The sequence below is a fragment of the Patella vulgata genome, chromosome 6 (assembly GCF_932274485.2).
Source record: "Patella vulgata chromosome 6, xgPatVulg1.2, whole genome shotgun sequence".
NCBI lineage: Eukaryota > Metazoa > Mollusca > Gastropoda > Patellidae > Patella > Patella vulgata.
Genome location: NC_065884.2, coordinates 8,757,022 through 8,774,166, shown reverse-complemented (window position 1 = coordinate 8,774,166; position 17,145 = coordinate 8,757,022). Strand labels below are relative to the sequence as shown.

Below are 17,145 nucleotides of genomic sequence, written 5' to 3'. Positions count from 1 at the left end.
ATTAGTTGCGTGGCTTATTTTGTTCGGTAACTGCTTTTATGTTTTGTAGAAGTATGTCAGTGCTTCGGGACATAGTATGGATTTGATATGCATGTATCACCAATCTGTGCTGACGCCGGCAAACGGCTATTTATATAAAAAGTTACAAATTTGAAATAAGCGGCAAAAAGGTAATTCGGTGCGTTTTTTTACGTTGCAATATGACCCGTCTTCGGATGACGCCAGGTCTACAATATATACATCTGAAGCACTATTGATCGGTTTTCAAATAGTGTGTTCTATATCGGTAAGGTTAGAATCCGCCATTTTGTTCAGTATAATTTTTTCTGATTTTCTTTTTAAAAAACAATCTGCTTAAATTTCTTAAAATTTGGTCTGGTCTCCCCGATCATAACCAGTTACCAGATGATTCCAAGAACGATTCAGATACTTAGCTAAAGACTCCCGATTAAAGGCCAGTGTAACGGCATGTATCTACATCAATTGTTTGGAAATTTGGGTGCAAGTAATTGAGGTCTCTTTTTATATGCCCACATGGAAATGTGGTGTATATTGCCGTCCGTCCATCGTCCACAATTTCTTGTAAACACTACAGACTAAATTTATCATCTGATTGTTTTGAAATTGATATATGTTGTATGCATTAGTGAGATGATGAAGCCTATTTATTTTCAATAACTTCCGTTAATTTCTTCTGGAGTTATGGCCCTTATTTCACTTTGTTGCACCTTGTGAACGCTGTAACGAAAAAAGTTATCAACCGATCAGTATGAAATTTATATGCATCAGTAAAATTAGTAAAACAAAGAAGCCTAATGAATTTCATCAATTTCCGTTAATTACATCTATAGTTATGACCCTTGTTTCACTTTGTTGAATGTTGTGAACGCTCTAATCACAACGGTTATCATCCGATCTGTTTGAAATTGATATGCATCATTTAAATTAATGAAACGAAGAAGCCTGTTGAATTTCAGGAATTTCCGTTAATTACTCCGTGAGTTATGGCCTTTGTTTCACTTTGTTGTACCTTGTGAATGATCTAACGACAACAGTTATCAACCGATCAGTATGAAAATTTTATTTATCGTTTAAATAAGAAAAACGAACAAGCCTATTGAGTTTCGGCAAATTTCCGTTGATTACATCTAGAGTTATGGCCCTTGTTTAGCGTTGTTGAATCTTGTGAACACTCTAATGACAACAGTTATCATCCGATCTGTTTGAAATTGATATGCATCATTTAAATTAGTGCAACGAAGAAGCCTATTGAATTTCAGCAATTTCCGTTAATTACGTCGTGAGTTATGGCCCTTGTTTCACTTCGTTGTACCTTGTGAATGTTCTAACGACAAAAGTTATTATCTGATCTGTATGAAATTTATATGTATCGTTTAAATTAGAAAAACAAACAAGCCTATTGAGTTTCAGCAAATTTCCGTTGATTACATCTATAGTCATGGCCCTTATTTAGCTTTGTTGAATCTTGTGAACGCTTGAACGACAAAAGTTATCACTTAATCTGTATGAAATGCATATGCATCATTTAAATTAGTGAAGTGAAGAAGCCTATTGAATGAATGTCAGCAATTTCCGTCAATTAGTTCTAGAGTTATGGCCCTTGTTTTACTTTGTTGAACCTTGTGAACTTTTAAACGACAAAAAATATCCGATCTGTATGAAAACTGGCAGACAAAATGGCGGCCCATCGTTCTCAAATAGCGTAAAAATATGGTATATCAAGGTTGTGAACCCTATAGAGGTTACAATTTTTATCCGATTTTGTTGAAACTTGCAATGTAAGTTTATAACCCAAAGATCTTGGTTCCTTTCGATATTCGCGCATACCAGACCGTAACTTCCAGAATTATGGCCCCTGATTGTACGAAAAATCGCGTTTTTAGCTTGTGGACCCTATAGAGGCCACAATTTTTATCCGATTTAAAAAAAAAGTGTTATTTTATCACCGTTACACCTTATATAGTATGGTATATAAAAGGTATTTCAGTCGCCATCTTTGTTTTCACGTCTTCAAGACATTTCGTCTGCTATCATCTCACAATACTCACTAGTTCTAACACTTTCCCTCGTTTTTATTGCCAATGAGGCCTTACTTGATTATTATTCGGCTTCCGATGTAATTAAATTGGTCATGTTTCAGCGTTATTAATTACAAATCAAACTTGAAGCGCTATCACTTGGCGACGAGCAACTTCGAGAGACTGGAAATATTTCAAATAAGAGAAGGTCGTAGCCCCGCTGTCCGGGCATTATGCCCCCCATAGCACACTGTATGGCGTATACCCGTCTTCATTAGTCCAGTGGGTGCAGAACAGTAGTGCATTAAATCCCATTTCATTTTATTTATTTCTCAACTTAGCCCTGTTAAAACACAAAACTATATTTATTCTACTCTGAAATAAAAAAAACTATTGTTTAAAGGCTCAATACCACTCTTGTTGTAACTGAATAATATGTCCCAATCTTTATTCTGGTCAACAGATCGTACTATTTTAGAATATTTCAATTAATTGATGATACAAATTTCATCTTAACACACCTTATTTAAAAATTTTGAAAAATTCAACATAATGGTTTGAAACGTCTAACGTAAACCTTTTCAAATGAAACTTCGATTTAAAAATATTTTCGAACCCTCTGGACAAGTAAAATAGGATGTAATGGATAATTTACACAACAGGTAGGACACTTAAACATCTAGTACTTAGATAGAGATATTATTTATTTTCTGGAGCTTTCAAGCCAGCAAGAGTGTTGTTGTCCCTTTAACATATGAATGATGTGGTAATCATAAGGTTTTTCCATTACTTATTACATGCCAGTACTAACACTGATTAGTGAACATTTAAAAAAGAAAAGAAAATCAAAATATAAACGGTAGATAAACTCCTAGATTAATACGAGATTATAGCGAATATGACAGATGACACAGGGTTTTGATCACATCCATATTGTTTTCAAATGTTTGAGCTGCTATTGCTCCAACTTTGATAATACTAATTTGCTTGATCCCTAAAATGACGATTAGCTGTTTTAACACCAATGAACTTTAACAGTTCACTAATAAGAAGATGATGCGAAAATTTTGGTGTAATGCACGGTGTCACAATGATATTTATGCGAACTTACTTGTGTTCTGTATATTAGCTGATCAATGCGGTCAAATAAAGTAGTGGGTTGTATCATGAGTTTATCAAACCTGGATAAACATAATTATTACTCAAGAGCCACTTTATAGATATTGGCCGGTCAGTATGGACAATTTAAGCCGATCGATCTATCCATGGCTACGATATAGTCGTATTGTTAATCGCACATATGTTTTGGATTATGTTAACAAGGAGTTCAACGCTAGTGTAATATACTCTTCAAAAAAGTATGGGATTATGAAATACATATGCAGGTTGTGATATAAATAGTCGTGGATACTTGACATGATTTGAGAGTATGTTAACAGATGAAGACCTTGTCGCCCCAACAGAACCACTTAGCTGCATGTGCGCCATACACGTGGGAGGGGTTCATTGTCAAATTTGACACTTCAAGGAAGTGTTGATGAAAACTGCCGCTTGCTGGTTTATCCTATCCATGTTTGCTTTCCTATCGGTTCTTGCATAATATTTTACTGTTTAACGTATCTTTGCTTTAGTGTGTTACGTTTAATTTGATCGGGAGACTTGTTCGTCGACGTCTACGTCAACCGACAACACTGCAAGAATTGGCCGTGGCACTGCAGGAGGAGTGGGTCAGATTGCCACAAATCGTTATTGGATGGTTGATTAGGAGCATGTCACGACGAATTGCTGAATGTCTGACAATTGGTGGAGCAATTACTCATTATTAGGACAAAAATCCAAAACGTTCATTTTCACCTTTGACAGTATCTCTTTGTTATTGAAATGGGGCCGTCAGATAATCCGCCCATATGAACTGTTTATGTTCATGTGTAGGCAATTGGCCTGTTATTAACATACACCGGTTACTTCCAATAAAAACAGCAGTGCATTTCCGCAGTTTTGTATTGTTTCTGAATATCCCTTACTCTTTTGAAGGGTATATATATAGTAGGATTTAAACAATTAAGTGGGTCATAATATTGAGAGGAATCTATAAGGAGGTTTACCGTCCACTCGCTTCGAGCGACGCTATTCATTGTCACGTACACAAGACTGGGAATGAAACCACACCACTTGACACAAAGCTCAATGACAAACCTGTGGCTAAATTGGAATTTTATTATACAGAATTAACTACAATCACAGCGTAAAACCACACCGCTTTTAGTACAGTGTAGATATCATGTGCAATGTTTGTTGACAGTTGTGTAATCTCTTTTGGATAGTTTATTAGCAACCACATTGTGGTTACTTTTACTACGGTATCCCGCTGCTACAACCCACCGTACATAATCACCAGAACCAAACCATTAACTTTGCTATCCTTCCGCATCTAAATCATAAATAATTACCAAAATGTGGCAGGACATGTTAATTAAAATCATCTTCTTCCCTTCTAGACCAAACAACAAAAATGGTCATGCACAGCGGGGATGGGGTGAGTTGAATTTCTAAACATATACGAACTATATTTTTGTACCGAGATGGTGAAATTAAAAATTTAAATGACAATCTGTCTCCGTATTCACTTGTTAGGTTCCACGCCTTAAATCCAGGTAATCATACTAATAATAATATAATCCGGATGTCGTTAGTGACATCTTGGTATTTATCCTTTTAATAATATAATCCGGATGTCTTTAGTGACATCTTGGTATTTATCCTGATAATAATAATATAATCCGGATGTCTTTAGTGACATCTTGGTATTTACTAGTATCCTGATAAGGATATAATCCGGATGGCTGTAGTGAATCTATGGTTTGAACGTCTTATAACAATAAGGCCAGTGGCGAGCATATCATGATGTATATATAGCTTCAAACAATTGTTACTTTCCTAGACTTGTAACACACGAATTAGTCTGTTATCCTGTAAAACGGGACTTTCTAGAACACGAGTTTATTCACATATGTTTACATGGTCAACCAGTCTCGATGTTCATCAGTTACCCCCCTTGATTTTGATTTTTGATTTGTAACGAGTCTACATAAATCCATTCTAAAGCTTTATCTAAAGGTAACAATTTACAGAAGAATATCCCATTCCATTCCCCAAGAACATCACTAACAGGCGTCTGATAATTAGGGGCAGTCACGTGAAGTTCGTGTTCTATTGTCTCCACTAATAACTGACTTTGTTCCCAGGCTGCGTCACTCTGCATTAGCAGATCATCATGGAATATAATACCTTTATGATAATTATCATATCTTTCCCGCGCCATCGCTGATGCCATGTGATATGCCGTCAGAAAAGATGCCTGAAATTAAACAAAATATATAGCAGATCATTGGCATGTGATAACCATTCATTTTCGTTTTTTAATCCTTTTAAATTAAACACAATTGATCAGATATGTAACAGCTGAATTGATTTGAAATTTATGGAAGGGTATCGCGGCCAATATTAAATGCTCTGCTAAAATGTCGTTTCCATTGAATATGTGTAAAAAGTGCAAAGTGCAACATCTTAATACCGGTAATGATGAAGTCAAAATACCTCTAAGGACAAAGTTAGATGTGAAGCGTCACATGCAATTTGTCAAATGTTTTATTGGAAAATGCTGTTTTTTTGGGGGGGAGGGGGGTACCTGTATACATTTTGCATTTTCCTCATCACATTTTACATTTGTGTTCTGTCGCATCTCATTTGTCCTTCACGCATTCTACATATTACGCAGAGCACTGACATATATCTATCAAATGATCGGGATGGTATTCAGCGCATACCTCCATTGAATGCCTTGAGAGGCTTAGTTATTATGTTCTTTTATTGTGTATTTCGTTTCGTTTCTAAGACTATATGATCGGGTCGGTTGCGCATGTCAGACATTCCCTCGCGCCTCACCTTAACCAGGAATTTCCGGTTTAATATTGAAATTACAGCCTTAACTGACAAGATATTTTCCTCAACTATTCTTAGATTAGACAAAACCCGTTTGGAAACCCCACTTAGTTATTTGCTTGACTACAATAGTAAGGGTTGTACAGTAATGGATGATATAAACAATTGGCATTATTCAAGTACACTGTTAGAATTTGTAAATTAAAGATACTTATAGGAGATTAGATAAAGAGTTGACTGTCGTCGCTATACTAGTTAAACATACATTATGCAAGAGCTAAATCTGTCTATTGCAGGTCTTTCTTAAGGCCTGAAATGTTATCTAAATTGTTAATTAGACATTAATTAACCTCCTATCCAGACCATAATCAACTCTAGATGCCAGCGATCTTAAGTGGATTATGAGCCGATTTACTGCATAACTTTCCTTCACGATTTAACGATTAAATGGATAATCGAGACTATGCTTCAAACGCTTAGTTCTCGGTTCATGGTGGATCAATTTGAATGAAATGTTCAGCAAATTGCCTTTACATTATCTAGTTTTCCACTATTATGGTCAGAACTGCCAACTCGTTATCGAATCTCTCATAATATATCTTTAAACAATTGATAACGTAAATAGACGATGTTAAAAATTTCAGTCAAATTGCTCCACTATGAACCGAAGTATTAGCTTTAGAATTTTAAGCCTAGCCTCGATCATCATTACTTAAGTCGGTACGATAAAAATCAGTCTCGATTATCCATTTTTGGATTTAATCATCAATCAGCGTTGAGCAGCAGATCGAATTCAAATCCAGTGAAAATCCGACACATCGAGAGTTGATTATGATTTGGATAAATTACAATGTCCAATTAATAGTTTATATAACATTTAAGCCCTAAAAAAAATATCTGCAATATGCAGATTTAGCTCTTGCATAATGTATGTTTAATACACATTTTCAACAAATAGTATAATTAAAAGCAGATGTATGACTACAAATTATTCTGATTTATTGTCGCTTTAAATCAAGGGGATAAATGAATTCTTACGTAATTTAAATCTTTACAATTATATTTTTCTACAATACTGGTGTTTCCTAGTTGCTGGCTAATCCTCTCTGGTCCGATCATTCGAGCTGCGATCTCCTCCGACGTTCTTGATGGTCGATATATCTGGGAAAAGGTAACAATGGTCGTTCTCTCCCCGGCATCCATTAATGACGGGGGAATAGATGTGGCGTCCTCTAGGACGTAGCTTTCAACCTGAAAGTGTAGAACCGTGTTGACATAAACTTGAATCTCTACAGCAATATGGACTACATGCATGACGTGTTCCTTTATGAAGGATTCAACCTCGTGGGTTATTTCCGGATTCTCCGATTTACTCCAACTGCTAAAGACCCCTACGCGCCAGCGAATTATTGAAATTGGAAATGGAACCATGTTAGTCCCGAAATAACCTAGTTTGTGTCGAGTGGACATTAAACCCCATTTTTATCTCTCTCCTTTATGAAAAAGACATCTTGGCTAACAAGATTTTATACTACAGGATATGGCGTATAGAGAGAACATCCTGGGATCGTGGTCCCAGTTGGTTCGGTGACACAACTGTGGCACACGTGATATTATAGACCGCCACTTAAAGGGTGTTTCGATAGCTTTATTCTTTGTCACCTTAAAGTAGACGCACGTGGGTCTAAAAGCACATATTATTTATTAATGTAATATGAATTCAATTATTAAAAAATGTATTGTAATTTCGTGTACAAATTATAAAATGTTCATTATGGATTGAAATGAACCAATATTGAATTCTGTTTCGTGATTTTAATTTCGAATATTATGGAAAATATTGAGTCAGAATTTTAACTCCCTTAAAGCACTTCAACTACATGGCACACGTGGTGTTATAACAAGAGGTTGAGGCATGCTATTAAATTAACCAAATTGAATCAATCTTACCGATATTCTTTTTAAATCTGGCGGACTGAGGCCAGACAACCATTTCTGAACAATACCAACCCAATCTGACCCTAAAGCCTCGTTTTCGGTTAATGCTAGGATATCAACGATTGGCTGAAATAATAAAGATTGTATATTTAGCTAATTAAATGTAGCTTTCTTTAGATGAACTCGTTAATATTTCACAATATTTCATTGGCTGATACAATAAAGATTTATATTTAGCTAATGTATTTTGAAACATATAATAGATTACTTTAGATGAATTCGTTTGCCGAATGGTTAACATGTGCACGATTCCCCGGTTGTCGTTGGGTCGCTTTGTCCAACCTTGTGGGTTTTCTCCGGGAAATATAGGGAAATACGCGCGAGATGGCTTCTTAAAAATCGTAGCTAGTTTATTCACTCCTTGTTATTTGTTTTGTTTTAAAAACGACTGGTTTTGTTGTTAATGGAAAACTCAAACATTTTTAGTTTATGGATCTTTCTATCATATTCATAAAAATGGAAAAACCCATACTTTACAATGATATTCATGAAAGGGAAAACCCCATGAATTATTATAATATAATTATGGTTCTAGTATATAAATATAATGCGACATCTTTTAATTTTGTGATACCTGTAACATTGAAGACGCTGTTTTATAAGCTGACTGGAACATTGTTTTAGACACATTCCTGTAGCCTGGCTGTGCAGTCACCGTTCCAATAAATCTCACAGTATAATTAGCAACCAGCATCCTAGCATCGTCATCATTGACTTCCGACTTAATATCTCGATCTAACATCTCGTCAGGCAGTTCACCATCAGAGAAAAGGGCGTGGTTGCAACCTTGGAGGAGGATTAAGGGGCTGTGGTGAATGAAGGATGGTTCTTGAGATATGTCACGAGCGAATTCCCTGAAGAAGAAAATTGTAAATAATGCCGCTTACGGTCCATAAAAGTTAAAAGTAAGAAAAAGGTAAATAGTTCCTTCTAATATTAGTCTGTCTCCCTTTGCATGTGCGGGACGATTTAACCAATGCTACCCAATACCACCACTAGCCATTTTTGTTGATTTTGTGGTCCCAGATCGGTGAAGTGGGTTTTAATTAACATTTTCTGCCAGTTTTGGTAATTATTTATTGTTTAGGATAATAGTTTTAAGGTGTTGATTACGGCGAATATTGTACTGTGGATATGTACATGTTTATAGTATGCTACTTTCAGTTTTGTCAATCTCATAATTTCAGTGGTCAACCTCATGCAAACTTTGGAGCAAAGACAGGACAAGTTGTTCAAGTGTCTGTATTGGAAAGCCTTCATCACAAAGAAATTTGGGAAAGTATTGGATCCGGGCAAAGAAACCAGAAGTAACCACATTGGAAAAATAATGGTAGTCTGCACCCTGGTAATTATAAGGGATTATCTCCCTTTACTTAGTATGACGGATTCTTACATACAAATCCGTTTACAATTATATAAGTTGATTTAATAAATAGTTATTTAGATAAAGTGTTAAAAGTATAAAAAAAATTGTATTTCAAAATTTCTTTAATCATAAAAAGTCAACGGAGCGCAGGCACTGCCATAGCAGTTACAGTATGCAGGCGTCATTGAAACTTTTGCCCTGGCGCTCCACATTGGCTTGTGAGGGCCTTGCAAATACAATTTGATTTTCGTGTCGAATTTGAATCACAAACAAGCAGTTTTACATTTTTTTTCTCATGGAAATAGGACATCGTCTGTTGTTGACATGTGAATGGCAACTGCGGTTTGGATTTACCTAGCTATGGATTTGGGGCGGTGTTTCATTGAGTACAGTACAAATCTAGATTCTCTTTCCAGATTTGTTAGAGTCACAAGCAAATAGTTTTGCAGTTTCACGGAATATCGACATAACATGACCTGTCGTTGACCTGTGAGTGACCACCAAACCAAAAGGCGAGTTCACGGAATAATTTACCTGGTTTCGGATTTCAAATCGGTAGAAAACAGAGTACAAGATCCTGAATCTAGAAAGACCATAGATTCAGAATCATACACGACACTAGCAGTGTAAAGGGAGAATTAATATTTACTTCCCAATAACATTAGATAAATGCATATTCTACATGGAGGTGTCGCCTGTCCATAACGTCATGGCCCTTTCCCGAGTTCCTCGGGTTTACGTCCAGAATTAAATACTAGTACCCCTGGGCATCCCATTATCTGTCACACAATAGATCGAAAATAAAGGAGCAAACCTATGTGTCACTGGGGTTCGTCAAACTCCTTGAAATCGAGCAAAACAATTGGTATGAGAATAACAATAAAATTAATAATAACAGACACCTTTATGGATAACAATAAGTAGGTTTATTAAATGCAACGTTTCAATGAGGGTACTCTTACCCTTAACAAGTCCTAAATGCATTTTAACGATAATAAAGTTAATAGCTAAAACTTTCATACAAGTATGCACACAAATCCAGTTTGAATATTATCCTGCTGAATTCCTAAATTTATTTTTATTTTTTTATTTTTTTGCCAACCGGCGAAGACCTCCCAAAATTAGTGAATTAAGGTTTTGCCCCAATGAACAAAATTAGAACAATTATATGGTACAACAATCACTTGTTCTAGTTATGTGGGAGCCGCTGTGGCTCGGTAAGATGTGGTTCGAACCCGGGGTTGAACGATTAATTTCAGCGTGATTTTTCGGCGTGGTTCCCTTTGTCAGTGGCGCAGAACGGAGGGCCTGGCAAGGAACAACGTATAGTCGTTCCGATGGGACAAACACGAGGTCCCGTGTACACATTGGCGTGCACAAACACGAACCCTTGACAGTTGGAAGTGGAAATAAGAGAAGGGCAAGATTTCCCCCATAGCACACTGCATGGCGTATACCCGTCTTCATTAGGCCGTAGCAGCACTGCCCGGGCAAACTTTCCCTCATAACAAACTGTATGGCGTATGCCCGTCTTCATTAGACCAGTCGATGAAGAACAGTAGGACGTTAAACCCCATTCCAATTCTGTGATTTAAGATTTTGTACCGATGAACTTACCTATAAAAGTTAGCAACATTTGTTATTCTAGTTACCCCATCTAATTCACCTGAGAGAGTCAGGACAGGTAGAGGAAAGGTAGACACTGACTGTCCTACAGGTAGAACTGAACCCATTAAGATTACACCACTTTGTAGGTCAGGATGTGATAAGGCAAACTCGGCTGCCAACAAACCTAGGATTTAAAAAAAAAAAACATCTTTCTAAATTGTCCTTTTCTAACTGGTGGGTTTTAATACAGCAGTAATAGTCAAATTTTGTTTAATACAATGTTTAATTAATCTAACTGTATCCTTGAAGTGTAAACGTTTAAGTCCGGAGTAATACCAACGGTCAAGACACCTATCTCAGACCCATCCAAATGTTGACTGACAAAAACATGACAGAGTGATTTCTACAAATTACTGATTGTTAATATAATTTAACATTCATACAGCTAACGAATTCAGTCTAGGTACAGGAAGAGCTAAGGTCAAGGTTGAGGAGAGCGGGGACACAGTGAAGGTGGTGATATAGCACGTTCGGCTCAATTCTGTTTCACACAGGTCTTGCGAAGACTAATAGCTCTGTAAAAGATGTGGCGTCACATCACGCGACGTCAATCATTTGCTTAATGGCACGATCATGCGTTCATTGTTTACATAAGACGTTACTGGTCCAGGCAGAATGGTGCGTTTTACTCATTTTACACACCCATTTACACTAAATAGGAAATATTTTTACCTACATATACTTGAAACACCTTTATTTATTTTTTTAATGCTTAAAAACATGTTCTAGAATTTAATTTGCAGAAAGAAAAATTCTAATATATGGGGCTCATAGTTGCATTGATGTCATCTCTATCAGTGACTGTAGCGGACTAGCGAATATTCACTGCTGATCAGTGTGCTTCGGCTCCTGAAGTTGTTGCACCTCCTCTCAAATGGAAAGTAATCGTTCTCATACGAAACCTGTGAAATGAAATGAAATGGGATTTAACGTCCTACTGTTCTCCTATACTGGGCTAATGAAGACGGGCATACGCCATACAGTGTGCTATGAGGGAAATGTTGCCCCGGCAGCGGCAACTCTTATATCGAATTCCAACTGCCAGGGGATCTTTTACGTGCATTCTAATACATACACGGAACCTCGGTTTTTCGTCTCATCCGAAGGACTAGACAGCTGTCCTTGTCAGGCCCTCCGTCCTGCATCACTGACAAGGGGGAACCACGCCGGAAAATCTGGATGAACTTTCTCGGCCAATGCAGGGATACGAAACCTGTGAAAATATCAACCAACAATGACATCTTCTCAGTTATTGGGACTGACGTGGTTCCTGTTTGTTAGTGGTGCAGGGAAGAGAACCTGACAAGGTATAGTCGTTCGGATGGTACGAAACAATGAGGCTGCGTGTATACATTGGCGTGCACGTAAAAGAAACATTGAAAGTTGGAGCCAGATATAAGAGTAGGTCGTAGTGCCGCTGTCCAGGTCAAAGTTATCCTCATATCACACTGTATGGCATATGCCTGTCTTCATTTGCCCAGCCAGAGCAGAACAGTAGGACGTTAAACCCCATTTCTAATCATTTATCGGGACTGCGAGTTACTATGACGGGGCTGAATTCCTTTTGTAAATAAAAAAACCCTCAAATGACCCCGAGGGCAGGTGTTTTATACCAGTCGAATTTCATTGTACCTGAAGTTCCATGTCCAGCCAGGAATATATCAGCAGACTCGGTTTTCATGCCCTGAATTGATAATTGTTGTAACAGTTCAGCTATTAATATAGGGAATGTAGTTGAAGACAAGGTCATACCAGTCGTATCCATCAAACCAACCCATATTGGTAGATTACTTCCTATTTGTATTTCTTCAGCTAAAATAAAAAAAAAAAAAAAAACACTTGAAAGCATTACGATGACGTAATTTTCATCCATCATATGGCGCAGGGCATCGGCTAGTCTTTAACACCTTAAAATACGTTCACTATCTGTCGACTATTACACGTGATGGGTAGTAGGGTCGCCTGTGCAACCTCGTGGGTTTTCTACGAGTCCTTCGGTTTCCTCCCACTACTAAAGACCCCTACGCGCAAGCGAAATATTGAAATAATACTGAACTATATGTTAGTCCCGAAATGACCTAGTTTGTGTCGAGTGGATGTCAAACCTCATTTCTCTCTCTCCCTTTTATAGATTACAATTTCAAACTAGGGATTCATATGACTCATCGGGCCTTTGAGAATTCAAAGCGTCTAACCGTTACTAAGGTTACAATTTCTAAATCTCATGGTTTTATGTTATCAATAAATATAATATGATCTATCTATATATATAATTATCGGTAATAGAATACGGCGAGAGATTTGTTGAATACGTTCAGATATATTTCTAAACACTCTTTATATTTATTCTGGCATTCCATAGAGAAGAATATGTAAAGCCACGTGTTTATTTTGACAATACTCTTCAAGTTGACATTAAACAACCCGGGAGTTTATTTATTTGTTTTTAATCGACTGACCACACATTGGTCAGTTTCAGCAGATGTGCAGTATTAGCCGTGAACTTGTTTGACCACCGGTCAGATCATTAATGTATCCCCAGGGAGGCCAAGTGTCGAATTGATAGTCAGCTACGTTTCACACAAAATGAACCGACGTACGTATGTTATCTTTCCAACATATGGTCGGTATGGAATACCTAATCACAGGTAAGTGAGTGTTCTGATAGAAATAATATACCACGATGCATTTTACAATCATTTGTATGAATCTTTTACAGTTAAAAAATCTTGATCAACAAAACAACTTACAAGGTACAATCATCAGCAAGATGCCGGTACTTCACAGACAAGAATATAAAGTATTTTTTTTATTTTATTTTTACGAATGCAAAGCCTTGGGTAACAAAATAACTAGATGTATCACAAATGAAACATCAACAAAAAAAATCGCACTTTACAGAGAAAGAGAGCGAGAGAGAGAGAGAGAGAGAGAGAGAGAGAGAGATGTGGTTTAACGTCCACTCGACACAAACTATGTCATTTCGGGACTAAATTATGGTTCAGTTTTATCTCTCTCTCTCTCTCTCTCTCTCTCTCTCTGAATTAATATACATGCATATTCAACAATTAGTATGATTCAAAGCTGACTGATGTTTCTGGTAAGTAGAATTATTGCTACTTTAACAACCATTTAGCTTACAGACAGCTGTTGACTGGTGAAACATTTTAAGAAAATAATATCACTTTACAACAAATGTTTTAACTAGCAATATGAAGATTCCATTGCAAGGAGGGTAAGTAGAATTATTGCTACTTTAACAACCATTTAGCTTCCAGACAGCTGTTGACTGGTCAAACATTTTAAGAAAATAATATCACTTTACAACAAATGTTTTAACTAGCAATATGAAGATTCCATTGCAAGGAGGGTAAGTCGTTAACGTTATCAGTCTAGATAGGTGTCATTTATATTTATAGTGAACATGATAACTATTTATTATAATGTTGGTAGGAGCATGTGGCTAACAGCATGGTTTATGCATTAGTGTGCTGATTTTTCTATGTTGAGATTGTCTGTATTCCGTACGTAACTAACGTACGAAAATTAAATGGTAGCTGGCTTTTTTTTTCGCACGTATACAGTGAATGGCTTGCTCAGTAATCCTAGCCAGAATTTGGCTATTTTTTTTTAAATTGCGTTAAAGTTTTAAATTTTTGTTTAGAAATGAAATAAATTAACTTTTAAGTCAATCCCCACGCTAAAAACATTAACAGAATTGATTGTGTATATCTGAAATAGACACGACCGAAGCACAAAATAGTGCCAATAAGCCGACGTCAAATCTAGAGTTGTAGATGATGTTATTTTTGTGAAAAATCATTGGAAGAAGCGATAAGACGTTCTGTACGGATTATAAGTCCTAAAGGCTGCAAGAAGGCTATTGTTTACAATGTAACATTGGGTCTTGTAATGTTGATAATGATCATAATGATGGTGTTTACATTTGTTTGTTGATGTGACCTCATGACCTGTGAAGTTTAGATACCGTCATAATATGCATATCATGGCTATTCACTGTGTCAGAGTCACTTCTCTGCAGGTATTGTGAGTCTGTCGTTCAGACTGTCTGTATTCGTGTCCTGTTTTTCTATGTTATGTTAAGATTGTACTGTATTCGTGTCCTGTTTTTCTATGTTATGTTAAGATTGTACTGTATTCGTGTCCTGTTTTTCTATGTTATGTTAAGATTGTACTGTATTCGTGTCCTGTTTTTCTATGTTATGTTAAGATTGTACTGTATTCGTGTCCTGTTTTTCTATGTTATGTTAAGATTGTACTGTATTCGTGTCCTGTTTTTCTATGTTATGTTAAGATTGTACTGTATTCGTGTCCTGTTTTTCTATGTTATGTTAAGATTGTACTGTATTTGTGTCCTGTTTTTATGGTATGTTGAGATTGTCTGTATTCTATTAATTAAATTTTTTTTCCCGTTTATTATGTAAAGGTTGTATGTGCTGTGATAATATGAGGTTTGTTCTATGTTCTTAGATGCTGTTGTTTCTGTGTTTTATTCAGCAGTGACGTTTATCTATGCATGCCTAGTAAATAACAGAAGAACTCTTAACGGAGTTATCGGACCTTTAATCTTTGATTTAAACCACTCCCCGCTCCCCAACGTCTTGTTTGGAGGCTTTTCGGGGAATGCTGAACATGGCTTCTGAATTTTCTATGATAAAATATACTGTTTGTATTTTTGATGTCTGCCAAACAGTTTGTCTTTAATTTTAAAACACCTAACAATCTTCCCTGCACTTGCCCACCTTCAGCAGGACGTTAAACCCCATTCAATTTCATTTCTCTGCACGAGACAGTATTATATATTTAACAGTTATGTTGATAAACAGGCGAATAATTCTACTTTCTTTAAAAGACGAAATCTTAAGTGCAAGACAGAGTAACATAATATTTTGATTTAGGAATATTTGGTCTGGGTAATTAGTTGAAAAATTTATTCTTTGTAGATAACTGCCAGCAAAAATAAATTTGATAGCCTCGAAATATATCATCCGTCAAGACAACAAAGGTAGAAGGAAACTACAAGGCAGTACATAAAATGTTATTAAGCGGCGTTTACACAACACAACCAATCGATACAACCATCGAGGGGGAGAGAGAGAGGGGGGGGGTAACGTTTAACTTCCACTCGGGACCAGGGGCGGATTGGCCCATCGCCCGAAGGGCCGGTCGGAAATGAAAAAAATAATTTTGTCCAATTCGTCTAAAAAAGCCTTTTGTGCTGAACATTATATGGTGGGAGGGCGGGTATTGTACCGGTCATGGAGCAATGATGATCATGTTGTATGTGGCCGGTGGAATGGGCTGGTATAATAGACTTTCTGGGCCGGGTGTGCTGGATGTGGGCCTGAATTCGGAACCCTGCAATTCAAGTCGTGGTAGCTATATTTTGCGTCCAAGATCAAATTTTATTTTTTATTTTTATTTCCGCCCGCCGCTCCTGACAAAAATGTCGAGGGTAACGCAAATCTCATAATTAAATTTGTGTGGTCTTATACTCGTATATTCATTATCTGAACAAATGCTATGTTCATTAATCAATATGTAGTGTGTCAAATGAATTTCACTTTCGTCACTGTACCATTGTGTCTTTTCAATGAATATATTCCTACTTATTCAATATTCCTAACTGGTTAATCAAATGGTCAAAATTTTCTCAACTAGTCCCATTTTGTAACACTGGCTGTTGGAACTCGATATGAGTAGGCCGTAGCGCCGCTGCCCGGGTAAAATGTCCCTCATAGCACACTGAATGGCGTATATCCCCGTCTTCATTAGCCTAGCCGATGCAGAAAAGTAGGACGTTTAAACACCATTTCATTTAATTTTATTTCCTATACAATATAGAAAATACAAAGCCAATGGAAGGTTAGCTTAACCTTTACTGGTTGACTGAGATGAAAATGTCACCGATAACCAGTTGCATTGTGTCCGGACGCGGTGTAGCCAAAATATTGATAAGACGTTATTTATTTATACAGAACCCAAATGTTACAGAACTCAATCTACTAAACTATCCAGGAAAGTAAGATATATAAATGTCATGATAAAAACAAACAGATTTATCTAATTTTTTTAATCTCCAAACCAAACAATGAATAACATTCATAGCAA

General features: G+C 36.6%; 1 protein-coding gene across 1 annotated transcript in view; it reads right to left on the bottom strand.

The window, feature by feature from the left end:
* Nucleotides 1–4,238: 4,238 nt before the first annotated feature.
* The window catches only part of LOC126824929 (uncharacterized), a 54,033-nt gene continuing 41,126 nt past the window's right edge, over nt 4,239–17,145 (bottom strand). Inside the window, exons 2-7 of the mRNA XM_050554383.2 lie at nt 12,646–12,825; nt 10,963–11,137; nt 8,554–8,833; nt 7,932–8,045; nt 7,020–7,232; nt 4,239–5,397 (exon numbers count right to left, since the gene is read on the bottom strand). Coding sequence (XP_050410340.1) covers nt 5,086–5,397; nt 7,020–7,232; nt 7,932–8,045; nt 8,554–8,833; nt 10,963–11,137; nt 12,646–12,825 — 1,274 coding nt within the window. The 3' untranslated portion in view covers nt 4,239–5,085. The remainder of the gene's footprint in view (nt 5,398–7,019; nt 7,233–7,931; nt 8,046–8,553; nt 8,834–10,962; nt 11,138–12,645; nt 12,826–17,145) is intronic.